At 36.3% G+C, this 22,535-nt stretch overlaps 1 protein-coding gene and 1 long non-coding RNA gene across 2 annotated transcripts; both read right to left on the bottom strand.

Moving 5' to 3' along the window:
* Positions 1-4,492: 4,492 nt before the first annotated feature.
* On the bottom strand, positions 4,493-11,245 carry LOC129268316 (uncharacterized). Its single transcript, XR_010295340.1, has 3 exons — positions 11,055-11,245; positions 8,972-9,157; positions 4,493-7,898 (listed from the first exon to the last, which is right to left on the bottom strand). It is a non-coding gene; the product is annotated as an uncharacterized LOC129268316 (long non-coding RNA).
* Positions 11,246-16,465: 5,220 nt separating this feature from the next.
* LOC135156174 (uncharacterized) lies at positions 16,466-20,966 on the bottom strand. Its single transcript, XM_064107790.1, has 4 exons — positions 20,812-20,966; positions 20,188-20,335; positions 18,371-18,504; positions 16,466-16,848 (listed from the first exon to the last, which is right to left on the bottom strand). Exons 1-4 carry the CDS (start codon positions 20,917-20,919, stop codon positions 16,522-16,524), a joined length of 717 nt encoding a protein of 238 aa, XP_063963860.1. The 5' UTR covers positions 20,920-20,966; the 3' UTR covers positions 16,466-16,521.
* Between the last annotated feature and the right edge of the window lie 1,569 nt (positions 20,967-22,535).

The following is a 22,535-nucleotide window of genomic DNA, read 5'->3' as shown; positions in this document are numbered from 1 at the left end:
TATGCACGAGAGGCTTGAGGAGATGAGAGATGCGGATTCTCCAGCAGTGTAATAAAGAGAAGATATAATTGAAAGCTATATCTATACCTCGTGAACCACTTCAGAAGGCATAAAAAACAGGTTGAAAAAGTTCTCGTGATAAAATATATGATAGAAACAATACATCCATCGCTATACCCAACAAGGTTTGATATAAGACAATGGTATAGATATCTTCAGAAACTAATGAAGGTTTATTCCTATATCATTAGCAGTAAACTGCCATGCGTGCAGGGGATGCGGGTTCTCCAGAAATGCAATGAAGGGAGAGTAATTAAAAGCTATATCATACCTAACAATGATTGCATAATAATGACGACGACCTCATTTGCTGCATTGACCAGTAATTATAGTACATCTTCGTAATTAATGATGTTGGTTCCCACTGCCGATCTACCTTGAGCGTACAATAATGAATTTATATATTGTGTAAGGTTATGGGGTTGGAATTCCAGTATGGGCAAGAATTTAATTTCGCTATTTTTGTTTGAAATTGAGGCGAGACTTTGGCAAATATAGCCCATGAGTTTACCTTCATTATGAAAGTTATATTGTTTGTCATATGGAAAGAAAGTGAACTAAAACACAAATAAAAGCCCCCTATTTTGCGGAGCAAAAGAAAAAGAAGGAAAGAAATAAAAAAGAAAAAGAGAGGGGAAAAAGAAGAGAAAAAGGGAGGAGGAAGATAAGTGAATAAAATAAGGTGAAGGGAAGACGGACCGGATGTGCCCCCCCCCCTTTGAGAAGCAAAATATTATAATACTGACAGGCATTCATATAGGCGAATCCAGGGGGCCCGAGGGGCCCAGCCCCCTATTTGCGGAGCAAAAGAAACAAGAAAAAGAAGGAAAAGAAATAAAAAAGAAAAAGAGAGGGGAAAAAGAAGAGAAAAAGGGAGGAGGAAGATAAGTGAATAAAATAAGGTGAGGGGAAGACTTGGAAAATACAAAGAAAAAATATTTCATCTCACTTTATAAATTTTTCGCTCGCGCTTTGCGCTCGTATTGCATGTTCGATGATATTTATATATCTTGCTTAATAGGCTGATATGAACCTTAAAATTTCAAGATTTGAACCCAATATACAACACATATTTCGGCTCGAAGTGAGACGTAGATACGGGGGCATGGGGGCACGTGCCCCCCCCCCCCCCCCATCGGCTGGCAAAAAAGGGGAGGAGAAAAAGAGGGAGAATGAAAGAGAAACGTAGTGGGGAAGAAGAAATTATTGTTCATTATAATGTTATATTATATTATTCTTATGTTATGCTACTGAATATTACATAAGAAACTTTTTTTTTTCATACTGTTATGAAACATAATTTGCCCAGGGCCTAAAAATTACGACTTGCGATTTGCGCTTGCATTGATTGTTAAAAATGTATAAACTTATGCATCCTATAGTCATAATTACAAAAGTGTTAATTTTCAATCCTTAATATCAACATATCAACAAATATTTCAGATCGGAATATCAAATATTTTCAGCTCGCTCTTCGCGCTCTCATTATTATTTTTCATGATAAATCACGTATTTAGAATGCCCAGATTCTAGGTCTACATCTAAAAAAACGAACGCACGTTTATTGAAAAATGCAGCTTGCATGTTCTTCTTTTAAAACGTGCATAGAATTATCCAGTTTCAGATCGGAATATCATTTTTTCTGCTCGCGCTTCATTAATGGAGGAAGATACCCAATTACCCATCCTTTTCATGATTTACAAAACATGTATATAGTTTCCAATTTTTAGGTCTAAATCTTTTTTTTTTTCGCTCGCGCTTCGCGATTGCATTGTTTAGCATATCCTGTTCACGATTACAAAAAGTGCTTAGAATGTCAATTTTTAGATCGGAATGTAAAAAAATCTTCAGCTTTCGCTTCACACTCGCAGTATTTGATTGTTGAAATATGTATCGTCTTCATGGCTAACTGCAAACAGTCCTTAACAAGTCCCTTTTCGATCGGGCCAGAACGTATATTAAAAATTTCTGCTCGCGTTTGGCGCTCGCAGTAATTATTTACATACGCATTTTGTTCAGGATCACAAACATTATGTTGTTTTTAAGAATTAAGCTTAGAATACGAATACCCCTTTAAAGAAACAAACCAAAATCAACTTTGAGCTGCCGATCGGGAAAAATATGGGTGAATCCCCCCATATTTGCGAAAGCTGGATCCGCCCTTGGGCATTGGTTAAGATGCAATGTGAGAGAGCGAATCAAGAGAGCGCCTGTGAGAGGATTTTTTTTTTCAATCTGAATTATGTAATTGGGGGAAATGGGGTGGAGAGAAAACATACACATAAAAAAAATGAAGAAAAGAAGAATTAAACAGGAAGTCAAATTTAATGAAAATAACAAAAGGAGATAAAGAAAGGGAAAAAAGTGTTTTCCCTCCCCTTTCCTTTCCTTTTTTTTGTCTTCCCACACTCTAAAAAACGAAGAGCTAATATAGCTCTTAAAGAGCGTGTATAGTGACTGCACTTTCGAGTGCTGATTTTCCTCGTTCAAATTTGAACTAGACAAATCAGCGCTCCAAAGTGCAGTCACTATACACGCTCTTTAAGAGCTAAATTAGCTCTTCGTTTTTTAGAGTGCAGCAAAATATTCAATGCAATATAACAATAATCAGCTTTTTCTGATAACTTATAGGTATCAACATGTGGAATATACTATTTTTCTCAACAGTGTATGAGATTTTTGATAGTATATGCTGGGCTCCACAATAACCTTTTTTTTTACTGGTCCGACCTGATCATGTCAGACCAGTACATACCTAGTTTTTCAATTTTTTACTGGACCGAACCTTAGATTTACTGGTCCCAAATAATAAAGAAAAATATAAAAAAAACTTGAGATTATTTTGCTGTCTTTTATTGCTTATTGAGACGCCAGAGTCATTTTCATAATTTACAAAAGAGAAGAAAATATACATCAGTTAGATATAATCTTACTGGGCGCATGTCGGACCAGTAAATCTGGCTATTTCTGAAAAGTTACTGGCCCGACAGTAATTTTTACCGGTCTGGGACCGTCGGACCAGTGCCAGTATCGCACGCTGGTATATGAACCTTTAAAGAGTGAAATGATAATTAATATGTCAAGCATGCATGATCAATACCAATTTAGGTTAATGAACTGCTATGGTTTTATAGGTCGATAAACCTAAGAAATTGTATTTTAATTGAACTACACACGGTCGCTAGATTTTGTATTCCCTGTGATATTGTTCTCAACAGTGCGTATGGCGCGTACAGGGGCGGATCCAGGATTTTCCAAAGGGGGGGGGGGCACATTTTCCCGAAGAAAAATTTGACAAGTAAAAAAAAAGGTTTTCAACCCCAAAATAAGGACATTCTGCATTTCGTCAACGCAAAAAAAATTGACAAGCCAAAAAAAAAAGTCTTCACTTTCAAGGGGGGGGGGGGGGGGGCACACTTCTGTTTTAATGGCATTTTTATATTACAAATTTTAATTGTGCCTCTCAGAGGAGGGGGGTGGCACGGGCCGGCTTTGCCCCCCCCCCCTGGATCCATCAAGCTATTCACGATGATATTAATGAAGAAAAATACCTCAAATAAAGCCTTGCCCTGCATGGCACCAAATACGTGTCATTTACAGCTCCATGTATATACGTAGATGTGACCTATACATAAAACACCGCTATTTTTTCAGTAACCATTTGGGTTTATATGATGGAAACGAACCTTAAAATGGTGAATTGAAAAAAAATATTTTGTCTATAGACAATTGGGATATTGCATGTGAAGTTTGTACTCTCCTATAACTTCGTGGTCTGTAACAAGTCATCTCTTAACCTGGCAACCCTCTTTCTTTTAATCTCCATCATTTCCATCTCCATGTTTTTCTTTAAATATTCATTTTGCCTGGTGATTTTTAGAAGCCGACCCAGTCAATCTTATGTCATGTCAAATATCAGTCCTTATACATACCGCCATCAAATAATGTCATCCAGAGTTATCCCATTTACTTAATCACGCCAAGGTGTAAATTTTGGTTTATCAAAATTATCCCCCTTTAGCTGATAAATGCCCTATTTTTATGCACGATGACTCTTGTATCGAAGGTAAGTGTCAATACACAATCTGATAGAATAATGACCCCTTTAACCTTATAAAATAGTACCCATATCGGACAACAAAAGTCAACTGTTTTTGTCGAAGTACTAGCGCAATGTCCACAGTCTAGTTTTTTTTTAATCTGTAGGCCTATCCTTTAAATCTCTACCAAATGCCCACTTTCCCCTTTTAAAGGCAAGTCCACTCCAGAAATTTTTTGATTTGAATGAATAGAGAAAAATCAAACTAGCATAATGCTGAAAATGTCATCAAAATCGAATGTAAAATAAGAAAGTTGCGCTTATTTTTCACAAAACAGTGATATGTACAACTCAGTGACATGCAAATACCCTGATAGCAGAAACTGGTAAAAATGACGTTTTATTTACGTCATTTTTACGACGAGTCTCACGTCATATTGACGTCGTAACATGACGTCTTAATCACGGGATCTTGCACCCGCGAATAACGTCATTATGACGTCGTATATTGACGTCATTATGACGTCTCCAAGAGTGACTACGACGTCTTAATGACGTCTTTGCAACGTTTTTACAACGTTTTCCTGACCAGTATCAAGGGTCAGATTGACGTCGTGTATTGACGTGATTATGACGTCTTCGAGAGTCAACCACGACGTCTTAATGACATCCGTGCAACGTGTTCCTGACCGGTTTTAGACGTCATATTGATGTAATTATGACGTCTTTAAAAGTCATCTACGACGTCTTAATGACAACTTTGTAACGTATTCCTGACCAGTTTCAGACGTCATATTGATGTAATTATGACGTCTTTATAAGTCATCTACGACGTCTGAATGACGACTTTGCAACATATTGCTGACTAGTAATAGACGTCATATTGACGTCGCATATTGAAATGAATATGACGTCTTTTGGAGTCAACTATGATATCTTAACGTATTCTGACGTGATAATGACCTTAACATTAAATTCTACATGCAATGTACATACACACATCACTTCAAAGACCTTGTCATTGAGGATTATCTATATTTGGTGACTACTGAGGTGGTCTGACAATGTCTAGCATTCCCAGTAATATAATGATCCTCCATGCCAGGGCCTTGCATAACTTGTCTCAGTCTCAAGAACATGACCCCCCCCAAAAAAAAAAAGAATATATACAAAAATGGAAAACGAAATCAAATACATGTACGCATTTCAATTACGAAATCGTGGCAAATATTCTATTAATAAATAAAAGTTGCATAACATGATATTACCAGCAAAAAAAAGGGAAAACAAAAAGTTGAAAACTCTAAATAGATTGAAAAAAAAAACACTTTTCTATCATTCTATGAAAATGCAGTATTAGGGTCAAAGGAATGAAATTACAATGTTTGTTATACCAATACATACAATTGTACATGTATAAATACACATTAATACATAACAGAGGCATAATGATTTCCAAGAATAAAGCTTTTTCGTTGAAATTGTAATTAAATATACCTTCAACTTTAGACAACTATGTAATGTATGTAAAAAAAAATACACGAGTTGGAATAATTTCAGGATTTATGATAGCTCGCATTTGGGTGAAAGAATCATACATGTACATTACTTCTTATGAAAAGTTTGGGTTGTATTACACTATCACTTACATGTAGGGGTAAAAGAGAGTAGTTGCAGCAAACAATTAATTCTTCGGAAAGTCTTTTAAATTAAGGTTAATTGTCAAAATATTGTACATAATCTAGATCTGGGCCCCACAAAGAGTTACCATTGATCCGATCAATCATAACTCTAAGGAAACCCATCAGTGTCATAATTTTTTTCTACGAAAAATTTGCACAATGTCCTATGTATGCAAAGAGAAGCGCAGCAAATTTTTGAGAAAACAATGAATGCATGAACACACATCATAGCTAGAAAATATTTTGAACAAACATGCTTAATAGATGTTAACGTTGCTGGCCGTCCATAGTTGCGCTTGATCGGATCAATCATAACTCTTTGTAAGACGGGGGCCTGGTAAATTAATGTAAACTTGTATCTTTGTAAAATCATGAATTTTGAACTTAAAATCAATAATTCTGATGATCACTAACACAGAAAAGCATATGTGGGACAGGACAGTGTATTATGATTGATTCGAAAAATACTTGACATTTGATAGAATTACATGCTTATTTTGCTCATTTCTCAGCAATTACACATTTTCTTCCCGAGCTATTTGGCACACATCTTTTATATATACATACACTTTGCTGGTAATTCTGTTGGATTCTGTTCGAACTCTTTTAAGATAGTTACTACTAGAGGTGGGCTATTAACTTAAGGCAACTATGTAATGTAGGAAAAAATATACTGTATGTAAAAAAAAAATGCCTGAGTTGCAAAGTTTTCAGGATTTATGGAAGCTGGCATTTGGGTGAAAGAATCATACATAAATAAGTCTGATGAAAATAGTTTGTGGAACTGTTGTATAACACTATCACTTAGAAGGAAAAGACAGTAGTTGCAGCAAACAATTATTTCTTGAGAAAATCTATAAAATCAAAGTTAATGGTCAATATATTGTACATAATCTACATCTGGTACATTAATGTAAACTTGTATCTTTGTAAAATCATGAATTATTTAAACTTAAAATCGATAATTCTGATGATCGCTATGAACACAGAAAAGCATATGTGGGACAGTGTATTATAATCGATTCGAAAAATAACTGACATTTGAATTACATGCTTATTTTGCTCATTTCTCAGCAATTACGCATTTTCATTTTCTTCCCTACATGTAGCTACGTTGGCTTTTTATGTGAGCTGAGAGATTTCATACCAGATTTCCTATGCTTGATAAAGTTCTTATGATAGTCTGTGTATCTGCATAGCATGTGTTCAGTTTTTTTAACCCACTGGAAATTGTGCATCATATCTTTATGTATGGAAGTCATTTTGCGTCTGCGGTCTCCATGGTTTTTTTCAGGATCTATGTGTTGACTAGACCAGTCCCATATTGATATTTTCGTGCTGTGTCACTTTGGAAGGCCGTCTCTAATTGGTTGACTGGTGAGTTGACAGATGCACAGCCCATCCCATTTTTCAATTATATCATTACGTAATCTCTAACAACATGTCTAAGATATCCACCAGATCAAGAGGCCGCTTGCACTCGGCTAACGCATGTACACTATCCTCTGCTTCATCATTAACTGGATCTAAACAAAGCCCAGCATACCTAGATCATATTGATACAGTCGTTCAAAGAGCGGTGGCCGTGGCAATGGAACGCGAGAGACAAAAACTCAATGATGACATAGATAAGCGCGAAAATAAATTACGTGAAATTCTTGATGAAAAGCTCACTAGTCCATACGTTCTTGAAATATCTATCGATACTAAATTGAAGCAACTCCGTGATTTTAAAAAATCTGTTTCTGATAACATGACTAACACCATAATGCTTTGTCAAATAGGCTTGACCACATCGAGCAGTACTCCTGTCGCAATAATATCCGTATCCGTATGAGATTGTTCGAAATGAAGCAAAGCAGACTGGTATCCATCTTACTCCATGCGACATTGATCGATCCCATCCCCTTCGCCGACCAGCAGTCATGATGTTCAACTCCAAGGATCATACCCCGGTGTGGCCCTGTAATGCCAACTTAGCAGCTCCACCAATCAATGTGAAATTCACTTCATACAGGCCGAAACGAACGATGATGAAAAATAGAGCAGGCAAGCAAGGCAGTTCAGGTGGGATGAAAATTTATTGGTAGGACACCTTCCATTTCAAATTACAGCATCTGCAAAAATAACAGAAGAAGAGAAACATAAAAACCTTTTCTACATAAACTATTTATTAATCTTCATTAAAAACTGGATGGTTTCAATATTAATTTCCAATTTATTTTAAATGATTAAAAAACGATGTGGGGTTTGTTACATATTTTATACTTCAAATATTAACATGTAAAGTCAAGTCGGGGGGGGGCATGATGCCCTCAAGACCTTTGACCATCTCTGTATAAGGAAGGAAATTTTAGAATCAATTTATTTAACACATAAAACATTATTTTTTTATAATTATGATTTTAATTCAAGCCTTTTTATGTGTTTTAAATGGTTATGGGGTAACCAGGACTGTCAGGACTGAGAATTCGAACTTCGAGGCTGAAATACAGCCATTCCCTATGCCTGATTTGGCTTAAATTCAGGTCAAGGATCAATTAAATATATATTTTGCAAAAAAATCCGACAAATTTTGAGGTGGGATTAGTTTTCTGGCATCGCGAGATCGACCAATGCAAAATTTTATTAGCGCCAATTTACCATCTAAACTTTTCATTGAAATTAGAACGTCCAAACCGATCCACTATGTCAGCCTGGAATCTAGTACCAGTACTAGCACAATCAATCAGCTATGCATGTGCACCAATTCTGTATTTCTTGCATACGTACGTCACTCGAGTTAAAGTTCATGTCATTGCGTTATATAGCGTGGGAATTGGAAGAAAGTGATCCTTCAAAATTTTTACCTTCCTATGATTAACATTCTTTAAGCCTTTGTATGCATTTAGAGTACAAAAGCTTACAAATTGGACAAATTAAATGTTTGCCCCAAAATTGTGGGAAAGGTGGATTTTCTAGGGAAATCCATCTTAGTGTACAAAGTTCTACAGGCAACAGAGACTTGTCTAGGCTCCGTGAATGAAAATACAATGAAAAAATGATAAAAATATCAGTCCTCGAAGTACAGTCAGGACCATTGACAGATTATAAGGTGCCCCAAGTTTGCGCGTGGTTCTGATAATAGAGATTCCCAATGATCCCAAACAGAAAAAATAAGCTTTACGTCCGAAATAGCCTTCTTACTTACCTACTGCCCGATGCCTCCTAGCATGTAGGGCAGCAACGAAGGATCTCCACTCCTGGCATCTGGCGATTCTGGGCCTTCTTCTGGAAAACTCCCCCAGGCCAGGTCATATTCACCGACTTCCATCTCCTCCTCAACTCCTCATGTGTGACACCGAGACAGGTGGTTTTGTGTCTCCCTCTCTTTCTCCTGAAATGTCAAACAGATCTATTAATTAAAAATCTTACTCAAAATGGTGCTTTTGGTAGAAAAATAATGAATATAGGGCATTTCATGTGACGGCCTTAACCCTTATTAAACTGGGTGGGGGTCAATTTGACCCCCCTCAACAAATTTTATCACTACGCTGTCGCGCAAAAATTTTTGATCGCGCCGCTCACTGACTTTTTACTTTCAAGTCTCGCGCAAATTTTGAGACCAAATTTGTGATGCCCGGGTACACGGTTACGACATTATGTAAGTGCATGTCAGACCCAAAATTGCTCATAAACATGATTTCATGTACAAATCCAATGCAAATTGTGTATTTAGCCAAAATTCATAAATTTATCATTATTTCTACTTTTACGGATTAAACTTAATTAATTTTGCCTTGTTTATGATTAGAATTAAGTCTGGAACGATTTCCATCGAAAATACAATAAAAAACAAAAAGTAAAAAAACATAGAAATACATAAGAAATAAAAAAAACAATAAAATAGATAAGAAATCGGTCTTGGTACCAGAATTTTTTTCATTCACAATTGTTAGGAATGCTATAAAGAATATTTTCACCCAAAAAATAGCATTCTAGGAGCTTTATTTAGTGAATCAGGGCAAAAAGTATCAGGGACTCAGTTTTAAGGGGAGTGAGAGTGATCACTCGCTACCGCTCTCCTTAATCCATTTTTGGTAGAGCAATTTTATCACTCGCCTCAGCAATTGCTTAACAAGAGTGTCAGTCAATGATAAAACTGTTCCAGTCGTCTTTGAAAACTTCATTCGCTGTCAAGGTTTCGTAAATAACGCACAATTATATTGTAAGCAATTAAACACACTTGCCAGAATGACATTAACAAGTTCAATAAGATAAATATCGCATAGATCAGATCTACATGTATATCTGATTGTTTGTCTCGTTTGGTTGTGGGTTGTAACTTTATTTAGTGTACGTTCCTCTATCCATTTTTAAATCGGACAAGAGAGCTCCCCTTGTATGTCAAAGAAGAACGTTGTAGTGCTCCCCTAATGCTCCCTTTAAAAGTTTTAGGAGAGCTTTTTATTGCTCCCCTCATAATGATAAAACTGAGTCCCTGAAGTATGATTTCATGAATTAGCATAATTCATATAAAATAAAAATATATCAATTCAGTGAAATTTACCAATGCAACTACGTAGATTACGTCATTCTCTACCATCATGCAAATTTACGTTGTGATCGCGCAATCCGCGGCTAAAATCTTATAAGGGGGAGGCAATAATGCCCCCCCCCCCCCCCGGAATGACAAGAATCAAAATACCCCGGGAGATTTAGGGTTAATTGTCAGTATATCATCGAGGATCTGAACTTTGTGTAATCTTGAAATCTACGCTGAAAAATGTTCACACTGAAGATCACCAACACAGATAAAAGCACGTGGGAGTGTGGGACAGTGTATTAATTATTATTGCTCTGATTCTGAATGTCGGCCCGACGCTTGAACCCGAATCCTAGGCTGTGCTTTTTTTGCTGTCATTGATTTCTCAGCAATTACACAATTTCCTCCAGAATACTTTGGCACATACCGGTATATCATTTATATAGGCCCTAGTCTTTATAAACAGATAATTTGGTGGTAATTTCATTGGATTCTGTACGACCTCATTTTGATATCGTTACAACTGGCATTTACCTAGTTAAAGTGTGCAGACTTGGGCCCTGAGCCCACCAGCGCAGCCTGTCCTATACAATATGCCGGCGCTCGGAGCTCGGAGCAGCCACCCCGGCCGGCCGGCGAGTGTCAGTGCACGAAATCTAAAGCCAAAGGCAAGCTAGCTACGCCTACGGTACGTAGCTGCAAGCCGCGCTCCGAAAAGAAAATCTTAGCAAATGGTTATCTAACTTACTGTTTGGTCTACTGCGAATATGCCTTCGAAGTCATTGTCCAAATCTGACCCGTGTTCTTAAAGTAGTAGAACTATTATTAACGGCCATCTTCGTCGCACTTAATTCTCGATCCAAAATTAGGCTGCAACATTTAACGGCGAAAAACAGGCGCATAAAAAATATACCATGATACCTATACCGTACCTTTTTCAAATGATTGCAACTTGCCAGTTAGTTGCATGCAGTGCAGCGCGCATGCGCAGGCCCGACGCCCGGCGGATCGGATCATGAATTTTTTATAGGGGCCGAGCCCGGGGGTGGGGGGGGGGGTGAGTTAACTAGTTAGGGGGTTTGCATGACACCGGGGCATGACACCAATTACGAAAAAAAGTTTTAAAATAGATATAAACTTCTTTGATATATAAGCTTCCTCTTGTTTGGTTTGGTTGGCAACCAGTTAAGAAATGATTATTTTGCCACTGCTTTTGAAGCTTTTTTTCTTTGAAGAATGATATACTTTTACCTAAAAAAAAAAAATTCTGTACTATTTTTTTTAGTTTTACTTTTTCTTTTCTAAGTAGAAATAGCCTTGCTAACATGGCAAGGTTGAAAAAATGGCAAAATAGTATGTGGCTTTGAAATTAAACTTGTAAATTTCCTCGTCGTTGATTGGTAAATATAATGATGTCATAATCACGTCATAATGTGGTCATATGAAAACGCTAATTTCTTTGTCGTTGTTTGGTAAATAAATGATGTCATAATCACGTCATAATGTGGTCATATAAAAATGCTAATTTATTTGTCGCAGATTGGTCAATAAATGACGTCGTAATCACGTCAAAATCTGGTCATATAAGAAAGCAAATTTACTTGTCGTAAATTGGTCAGTAAATGACGTCGTAATCACGTCATAATTGGGTCATATAAGAAAGCAAATTTACTTGTCGTAAATTGGTCAGTAAATGACGTCGTAATCACGTCATAATTTGGTCATATAAGAAAGAAAATTTACTTGTCGTAAATTGGTCAGTAAATGACGTCGTAATCACGTCATAGTCTGGTCAAATAAAAATGCAAAAGAAAGTTGCCATTCTAAGTCGTCAAAATGACGTCGTAAGAACGTCATAAATACGACGACATGACGAGTATTACCACTTTACGATCAGTTAATGACGTCATTACGACCGTGTCTGCTATCAGGGTAAGACAGACGATGATGTCCCTCACTCACTTTTTATTGTGTTTTTTTATTGTTTCAATTATACAATATTTCATTTTGTACAGATTTGACAATAAGGACCAACTTGACAGAACCATACACTCTAAAAAAAACCTCTTCATTTTTTAATAGAATCTATTCAGATTTGAATAGAAAACCTCTTCCGAGGGACACTTACAAGGTTCTCTTCAAAATGAAGAGGAAAATCTATTCAAATAAATGAATATGTATTCTATTCAAAGTTAAATAGTTTTCCTATTCAAGAATGAATAGAATCCTATTAAAAATGAATAGAATCAGTTTCATCCTCTTGTTAAATTGGAATATACCCTATTCAAAGTTAAATAGTATTCCTATTCAAGAATGAGTAGTCTTTCTATTCAAGAATGAATAGAATCCTGTTCAAAATGAATAGAATCATTGTCATACACACATAAAGAAAACAGGAGAATCATCAGTGTTAGCTTTCACATATAACACATTTTATTGCAACACCAAATTCAGGAATTGGTAACATTAACAATATAAAAAACATAACAAATTATAGAAAGGTATATTACATAAGTAAAAACAAAAGAAAGTCACATATTCACTATCAAGACATAATCTATGAACATTATGTTTATTATGTAGTGTAAGACAATAATTCCTGCACAGTAGTCATGGGATGATAAGTTGAAGTTATCCAATTTTAAAAAGTTTTTTCTGTAAATGATAAAACTTCAAGCATCCCCCCCCCTCAGGTTCATTTCTATATTCCAATAGACATCCTGATAGCATACATGTAAGAACATGCAGCTCAGATTTTTAAAATTGAACACCATGTTGACCAATGCCTTTAAGCCATTGTAAAGCTTTCTCATAGTAAGAATTGTTTCCACAAAAATAGGGTTTGCAATTCTCGAGCTACATCTGGTATACAAAGCATTCACAGCTCTAGGTTAACATCTCCTTTTAAAGGGCAAGTCGACCCCAACAAAAAGTTCATTTGAATCAAAAGAAAAAAAATTAAACAAGCATAACGCTGAAAATTTCATCAAAATCAGATTTGAAATAAGAAAGTTATGAAATTTTAAAGTTTGCTTAATTTCACAAAACAGTTATATGCACATCCTGGTCAGCATGGACCGATGACGTCACCCACTCACTATTTCTTTTGTATTTTATTATATGAAATATAGAATATTTTCAAATTTTGTAGTTTTGTCAATAAGGGAGCTCTTTGTTTAATTGCAGTATGTTGCAGAAGTGGATTCCCCACATGTAGGAAGGAGTCAAGCCCTTTTAAAACTTGTAATATAGAAAAAAATTACGATATTTCATATTTCATATAATAAAAATACAAAAGAAATAGCGAGTGGATGACCACATCAGTTCCCTCATTTGCATACTGACCAGGATGTGCATATAACTGTTTTGTGAAATTATGCGAAACTTTAAAATGTCATAACTTTCTTATTTTAAATCCAATGTTGATGAAATTTTCAGCGTTATGCTGGTTTGATATTTCTCTTTTTATTCAAATCATCTTTTTGTTGTGGTGGACTTGCCCTTTAAGGACAAAGGAATAGGTTGTATAAAGTTACATGCTTGAGATTAGCTAAAACCAGATTTTGCATTTTTTAAATGTTAAAATGATAAATTTTAATGTTAAAATTTTAACATTTTTTAAATGTTAAAATGTTAAAAGTTTGAGATATTTTTTCTGAGGCGGCGACAAAATCGAACGGTTTCTCTGGTTTGAGTCCTGATTTACTGGCATTCAACAGCTGCATTTTTAAAAGTGTCTTTAAATTTAGAATTTATGGTTTCTCTTTGGTGTGAGCAATACAAACTTTCAATTGCCATCCTGAGAAATTTGTAATCTACTTCTCATGAAGAACCCATCCAGGGTTGTTTGATTTAAATCATGTCGATTTAAATCATGATTTAAATCATGTGAGTTTTTCAAAAAAAATCACTGATTTGGCCTGAATATGAATATCAATGTCATTTTTAGGTTTTCAGATAATTTGCTTTAAGATGCATATCTCATTTTTCTATAAAAAAAAGAGGTGATATTTTGAGACAGCGCATAAAACATGCTAAATTTTTGTTTTGGTTGCCCTACCTCCTTAAAAATACAACTTGAATGACTTACCCACTTGACTTCACAAGTAGGGGTTTGGGTGCAAGAACATTATTGCACAAGAAAATTGTTGACATTGGTGATTGATTTTCACCCTTAATTCACTGAACTTGACCAATCTGAAAAAAAAAAATCTGTATCTATACATCTGTACAACAATTTCAAGCAATATTGTGAGATTTTTAGAAAACAAAAATTTCTTTTGAACTTGCCAGTTATGAGAATGGTCCAATACTCGCTTCTTTCCAGCCCAATTTTCAAATGAAAACAAGTTTTGTCTACTTATGCTGGTAAACAAAACTTGTTACTTTTGGTTGCATTCTTTCTTTAAATGTTGGCATTTGCACAATGTGCTTGCCTCCACATTTCTCTCTGTTATTTCATGTTATTTACCTATTTATGATAAATACTTCTAAAGCTACAAAAACCCTAACACATATATACAACCCAGTAGGCTACGCACTTTAACCTCTTTACCTTGTTTCTATATATAGGCTGTTATTGCTGGCACTGAGGTACCGCTGTCTTTTCCCTGCCCAGTAAAAAATCCCAAACATGTTGGCACTGACAAGCATCAGTTTTTAAAAGATAAATCACATAAATGTGCTGCGAAAAGATATGCCTTCCTACACTTTTTATAATCTTATATCCGAGTAGATATTCATACGTAGTGATATTTAACATAATACGAAGTTTGAACTTCAACACTAGTTAATAAGTTTTACGCTAATCTTCTGCAGACAGAGGTGCTGTGATACCTGTCTACAACTGGTATGACATCATACAAAAAACAATATGTACATCTTTTCAATTTTCTTTTACCCAAGGGGCCAGGTGGAGCAACATTGTAATGTTTTCATGATGTAATCTTTTATGATGTTATACCAGATGAGGTTGCCGTTTTTAGACAGGTATCACTGCGCTAATATGTTGGACTAGTGAAAATGTTCCAGGTGAGCGTAGTACTTATGTAGTACTTGTTGAAGTTTAAACTTTCATCAGGCTTTTTCATTTGAGGCGTACAAGTTCGATAGCACACCTAAAATAGTCTTGAGGTGTGCGATTTTCAGCACACCTAAATTTGGTAAAATTATACACAGTTAGATACAAAATGCACACCTACAGCATACCTGAATATATTGAGAAGTAGTGTTTGTAGCACAACATTCATATCTCAAAAGAAAAAGCCTACTTTCATATCATTCTTCTACTTTGTTTTCTACAAGATGCGTTACTGCTGGCATTGAGGTACCTCTGCCTTTCCCCTGCCACAGTGTGTATACATTCGTTTGCAATTAAGAAATCCCAAACATTATGGCACTGAAATTAAAATTAGACAAATCAATGCACTCCTACTTTGATGTTGGTTGTAATTGCTGTCTGGTTAAGAAAGTATCAACAAATCACTAACTGTGAGTGCATGGATTTGTCTTCACAAATGATGCAAGTTATTTACCTATCAAAGATTACCACTTCTTAAAGCTACAAAAATCAGAACACTATAGGTACATCCACCCGGGGGGGCCACTTCCATTGACGAGTGGATACCATGCGCGACCACGGGGTCTCGAAAAGCACCCTAAACACGTATTTTCCATGATCTGAAAATGCACCCCTTAACAAGTATTGGCGTCTGAAACCCTACCCTTAACAAGTATTGGAAACAAAACTATACTCTTGGCAAGTATTCCCTGAAATGAACCCCTAAACAAGTATACAGCGATATTTTATAGTTGTGTCACGGGTCCGTCGGTTTTACCTAATTTACACACCATTTGGTTTTTAAGGCCCCACCTTCCTCACCTCGCGCAAATCGGGACTCTAAATACGTAGTGTTGGGGCAAAAAGGACATCCTTTATACAGCATTTTAATTTTGTTTTATCATCCCCGCAAATTTGACCCTAAACACGTAGCTTTCCTAGCGAAATAGATACCCTTTTTTCATCATATTTGTGTTTTTGACACCCTTATCACGTTACGTACGTAACGTGCCCTATCTTGAAAAAGACATCCTTTTTACGTGTTTTTTTGGTCGCGCATGGTATCCACTCGTCAATGTAAGTGGCCCCCCCGGGTACATCCATTAGGCTTAAATACACCAATTCACCTAAATGTGTTGTACAAACATATGCCTCCCTAAACTTCTTTTACCTTGTTTTCTAGATAGGTTTTGAGAAGTGTTACTGCTGGAACTGAGGTACCTCTACCTTTCACCTGCCCAAGTTTGTAAACATTCTTCTGCAGAAAGTCCCAAACATGTTGACATTGCCAAGCATAATCCATATCAAGGATATACACTAGTTTCATGCATATATCAATTCCTTTCAGGAGACTTGTACATGGGATGGTGCTATTTTCCACAACAACAAACACTTGTTCTGGTTTGTCAATTTCACCTTGAATTAACACAAACGGTTGTGTTTGAGTCTTCTGGTCCAAGAAGCCTGGTATGTTTGTACCAATCTGCATATGAAATACAAATAAAATTGGTGACAAGTGAGATAGCAGAACCATCCACAAATGAAGGAGGGAATATTTAGTGCATCATTTCAATCTTAGTAAAACAGGCAAATGTAGTGAGGGTTGTGAAGCGGAGGGCTATACTGAATGCCAGACTAAGTTCTGATAAATGCAGGGAAATACAGCCAGCAGCTATACATGCCAATATTCGTTGAACTCAATTCTCACTGAAACATATTTTCCTCCAGAACAGTTTTCAAAGAAATTTTTTTTAAAATTAATTTCTCAGGTTTTTTAGTAATCACTACGGAACAGTACTATCATTTGTAATGTACGTCCATCCATTATGACAGGCGCGGATACGGGGGGGGGGGGGGGGGGGGGGGGCGAGCGGGGGAAAAAAGGGAGTGATAACCTTTTTTTTTTTCTTGTAAGATTTCAAAAAGGAGTAATAAAGACTTTTTTTTTTGCTTGTCAGATTTCAAAAAGGAGTGATAAGCTTTTTCTTTCTTTTTTTTTTGCTTGTCAGGTTTCAAATTATTGTCAGAAAATTTTCCCAGTTTGAACCCCCCCCCAGAAATCCTGGATCCGCGCCTGCGTTATGAGACGATATATGACAGGCAAAACAATTAATTCTATCTTTTATTCTCATTCTCAGTCACAAATTTGAGTAATTTTCAAACCAAAGATGATGTCAACACCCCCCCCCAAAAAAAACAACATTTTTATTGAAAAATGTACACCCCTATTCAAACATACAATATTCCAAACCAAGTAGAGCAGTTCGCGTTTAGTTATAATGTGTAGCTTCACTGTGTTGACCGCTAAATGCACTGTCATATATTGTCTCATAATGGATAGCTTCATATTCCTATTAGGATTACAAACGCACTCATTTACTAGGAATAATAATTAAGGCTGATTTACAGAGCAAAACCTTTTCAAACATTGACAGGTTGACACCAGCCTTAAAACTGATTATTTTTTCTGTGAAGATTCAAAATAAACACGTCTGTTTGCAGATTTTTCTGACGGATCCACGTTTTCAAATGTCAAATTTTGGGGGTTAAAAAAGACGAAAATTCACCCACACACACACACTATGCGTCTCAGACGTGTAAATACCCTTGCTGCCACAATTGCTTAGTTTTTGTGTCATATAGCTGATTTAACTGACTCAAACTTATAGAGCACTATAGCGGGCTTGTCAAATTATTTAAATTTTACTATAAAAAATTCCATCCAGAAAGGAGTTTACTGCAGTTTCTTTCACAAAATGTCATATTTTTGTCTAGGCTTTCATGGAGTCATAGGAGTGCCCCAGATATACTGTAGGAGAGCAATTTCTACTTTTTGCCCAGGTGCTACAACCCTTTGCAATGAGCCACTGTGTGTTTTATGTAATATCACTAAAATAATCTCAGTCCTGTCCTTTTAATAGCAGGCTCTGGGTATTTGTTTAATTTCTGCTTGATCTGTCTGAAACAGTGTGTGCCAAATAGTAAAAATAAAATTTGTTCCTCACCTCTTTGCGCTGCACGAATGCCTTGCGGGCTTCATCCATCGTTGAAGAACCACTTCTCCCTTTTGCCCCTTTCTTCTTTCCCGGTGGAAACAGCATAGGCAACACCTGCAGAGATAAGTTTACCTCCTGTTCATCTGAAACATAGGAGACAAGATACAACTACATTTGTAAGTTTCTAAATTATAGTTCTTCCAAATGTTTATTTTCTCTCAAACTCACATCAAAGTCACATCTGTACAAGAACAATTTATGCCGCAGCATAGCAAGAGTAAATTGCTCATCAACCAGTTATGGGAGCGTGTTGTGAATCAAACAAGTGCATATGAAAGCGCGTACAGACGCCGCAAACGTGACATGATAGCAACGGCAAAAACACCTGCAGAGAAGTAAACTCCAGGACAGACTAAGATTAATTTGTGCTCATTTTATCACATCTAACCTGAGATTAAAGTTAAGTACAGATGTGCAGCCCGAACACCCAAAATTTCCAACAACCACCCTTTGATGAGTAAACCTAAGAAGATGCAAATTTGCAACCCATGTGTTAACCATTTACTTTTGTTGCTTTTGGAAGGGGCCTTTTTAAAACTAATCAGTGTTTTTTAATACCAAGTAAATTGGAATGCAAATAAGTACTTTTTGACAATATATCGGTAAACCAAAGAAAAATTCCTCAAAAATTAATATGTACACCAATTTTTAAAAAAGGGGCCATAGGTAAACAAGAGAGGCCAAAAAGGACCCTATTCGGGCCACACATCCCTGTACCCACCCTTTTACTAAGACCCCCTTCCCAGCATCAAACACGGGCTTTGTCCTCCATTCATATCACACAATTTCAAATTGGAGATAAAGAGGTGGTTATCAAATACGACTCAAGACCAGTGAATGAGACTATAATATCATTGGTTATATTATAGTCTTAGGTGGGTGAGAATGATGTTGACAGAGGTCAAATTAGAGTTATCTTGAAATAGCAAATTTTTAACAAAAATTTTCATCCTTCAATACTAAAATCACTGTACATGTCAGTAGCATAAATTTAAGATCCCAATATTGGCGTAGAGATGATAAAAATCGATCTGCATGTCAAATTTTGATGAAAATGACTTTAAAAAAGATTTTGTTGTTGCTAATTAATTCAGATTTTGTTCTGACAAACTTTTGCATTTCAATTTGCAAATATTATGTCCTACATGTACAATGAACTTACTGAACCTTGCAACTTACATGAACATGATCTGTAATCTTGTATTGAAAGCAATTAATGTATTTATGCTCTCCTGAACATTTCACTTTTTTGTTGAGATATAAGGCTTTTATCATCTCAGCAATGATATGATGAAGGAAGCAAGTTTTCGTACGACAAAGTAAATGAATTAATAATAATATTCATATTTAAAAGAAACAAATACTTTTCCAGACATATTTGTAGTTTATTACTATTACTGCAAATTGTAAAAAAATGTTGATATAGTTCACATCGCTCTAATTAATTAACATTAACATTAATCCCACTTACTGAAATGGGACAATCATAGTCTGGATTATCAGGTTTTCACCAAGCTATTATAATACATACATGTAGAATGGATTTCAAATTGCATATTCACTACTGTAGGCAGGGCCTTAGTTAGAATTTTGGAGTTGCCCCTCATTTTTGAAAGAGTGCCTGTCCAAAATGGGCTGAATTTGTATAAAATGTTCATTACTTGCCCGTCAAAAAGGGAAGTTACCTGTCAAAGTGACGGGCATGGCATGGCCTGACTGTAGGTTTGAAAGAAGAGTGAAGCTGTTAGACATAAGCACCATTTTACCTGTTTCAACAGCACCTTTGAAGTTAAGGTATAGCCTCCAATCCACCTGCTTTTCAGCATAGTTCAGGACATGTCTGCAAAATTTCGGCCATGTGAGGAATAACTTATCTGCTGATTGTGGGAAAAGAATTCGGAAATCCTGGTCAACCTGTATAAAGACAAAGTTAAAATCGAATAGTTTTATGTTTTGTCATTAGTATAAAGAAAACCTGTTTTGTACATTCTATTTGCTCTATTAAAGTGGAAACTACAAGAATTACATATACATAAAATTGAATAATTTACTAAGCTGACTGGTCAAAAAATGGCTCTGCAAAAAATTTGAACGCAGGGAGCTAAAAAGTGTATAAGTTGTGAACTGTGAGAGCTGTGATATTTTGCCACCCTATGTAGACACCCCTATTTTTTTCACATCACATTACAGAACTGTGCCATCGTCTTAGAAATGCAAGCTGGCCTGAAGGAAAAACCTGAAAATGTGAATGAATCTGGGCTTTTAAAAGCCTTCAAAACGGGCTGAAATTAGATAAAAGTGCAAGATCAAGCTGGAAATCATAAATTAAAAAAGCAGGAATTACTGCAAAAGCAGGAAGACTTTACTAGTCAGTACCATTGAAAACTTACCATTCCTTCTGTGTCAATTAAACGTGGAAACAACAGTAAAAGCTCTTGCACAGGTTTGTCCTTATTGTCTCTAATGTAGCCTGCCCTCGCCTTACAGGTATCCCTCATCCATGATCGAACTTGTTGCCTTGGCTCTTTGTGGTCCTGAAGCCACTTTATTTTTGCATCTACTTCCTCATCTCTATCTAAATATGCAAATAAATTCAGGGAGTTAATGCATTATGCCTTTTTAGTTTATTTATAAGTCATGACAGTCACAAGCAAATGTTCCATTTCACCTGATGACAGTAAAAAATTAACACAAGAAATAAAACATGTGGGCAGGCTGTGACAATTGGTTGCCTGATTGCCCTGGGCAATCATTTTTTGGTTTGGGCAACAATGATTAATATCAAATCGTAAGTTAGCTTGCATCAATGTTATCACTCATGACGAAATACCTCCATTTGAAAGGGGTATACCCCAAATCGTTTTCACCAATTCTCTTCTCCAACCACTATAATCCCGATCTGCCCCCAAGCAAGAAATTTAAGTATCAAAACACCTATTTCTTGACCTCGCTCTGAAGATAACTCGACAGCCCAGCACAGCAGGGGGTCACACACGATGGATTGCAACGTGTCTAAGAGCCTGCTATGGAGTTCCGTGTATACACGCGGTGAATGCATCGTGTGCGCAGCGCTTTAAGGGCAGTCCCTGCATGCAAAGCATAACCTAATTTTTATTCGCTTATTTTCCTTATTTCGAGGTCGATTTTCTTCGTTCGAAATTGAAAAAGGACTAATATTGGATGTCTGAATACAATATGCCTTTGAAAACGTGATTAAATATCGAAGACAATAATTTAATTCCGAAGTTCCTTCTTCAGGCAGAGAAGTCTTACGTAATAGCACAGCTGTTGTTTATCATTTCGTCCTTGGCTTTACTGGCCTGTGGAGGTGAAATTGAGACAACGGGGATTACATGGCCAAGATGGGTTTATCGGGGCTTGGAAATGTTCAAATGAGAAATGAGATTTTCAAACGTATTTTGGGGTATATTACCGCAGTTTGATACCCCAACAGCGGTGGAACTCCAAATGGGCTATTTTCGTAATGTTAAGTTACACACATCCAAAAATTATACATGTCTTAAATAGTTACAAACCATAAACATATTCTGACTTTTAACTTTGCACAGACCGTTTTGTTATGCGGCTTGTTAGCAAGGTCAAGCAGTTTTAAGGCCAAGCTTGCCTGACCAGGCAATCAAGTGAAGAAAAAATCGTCGCAGCCTGCATGATGCACGCTCAACCCCCAGGCTCATACACTGTAATGTGCATGGTGCTGAATAGATGAAGCATGTGAAGCCTTAAAGCACTAGGAGTTTATTTGTTAAGATGTCAAGAATTAACCACTTCCCTGAATATTTCTTGACTGATTTCACTATTTTGTACAAACAAAAAGGGTACAGAAAAAAAGGAAGGAACTTGTGGCGCAGATCTCCAAAATATCATTCAGATCGATACGAAAAATTGCCTCATTTTCGTTACAGCGCAACTAATTTGTATATTCAGATGTCGCTTGAATGTGTCAGCATGATTGCTTAAACCCACTTTTTAAAAGACACTATACACATGCATGGGTATTATTTGAGACTAATTCTGTGTATGCTTCCCTGGCAGACACAAATACCCCTATTAGATCTCCATGACCAATTAACTAAGGTTATGTAATGTTCAGTTG

The sequence above is a fragment of the Lytechinus pictus genome, chromosome 12 (assembly GCF_037042905.1).
Source record: "Lytechinus pictus isolate F3 Inbred chromosome 12, Lp3.0, whole genome shotgun sequence".
In the NCBI taxonomy this organism is placed as follows: Eukaryota; Metazoa; Echinodermata; class Echinoidea; order Temnopleuroida; family Toxopneustidae; genus Lytechinus; species Lytechinus pictus.
The sequence above is the reverse complement of the archived record's forward strand: the minus strand, read 5'-3'. Positions and strand labels throughout refer to the sequence as shown.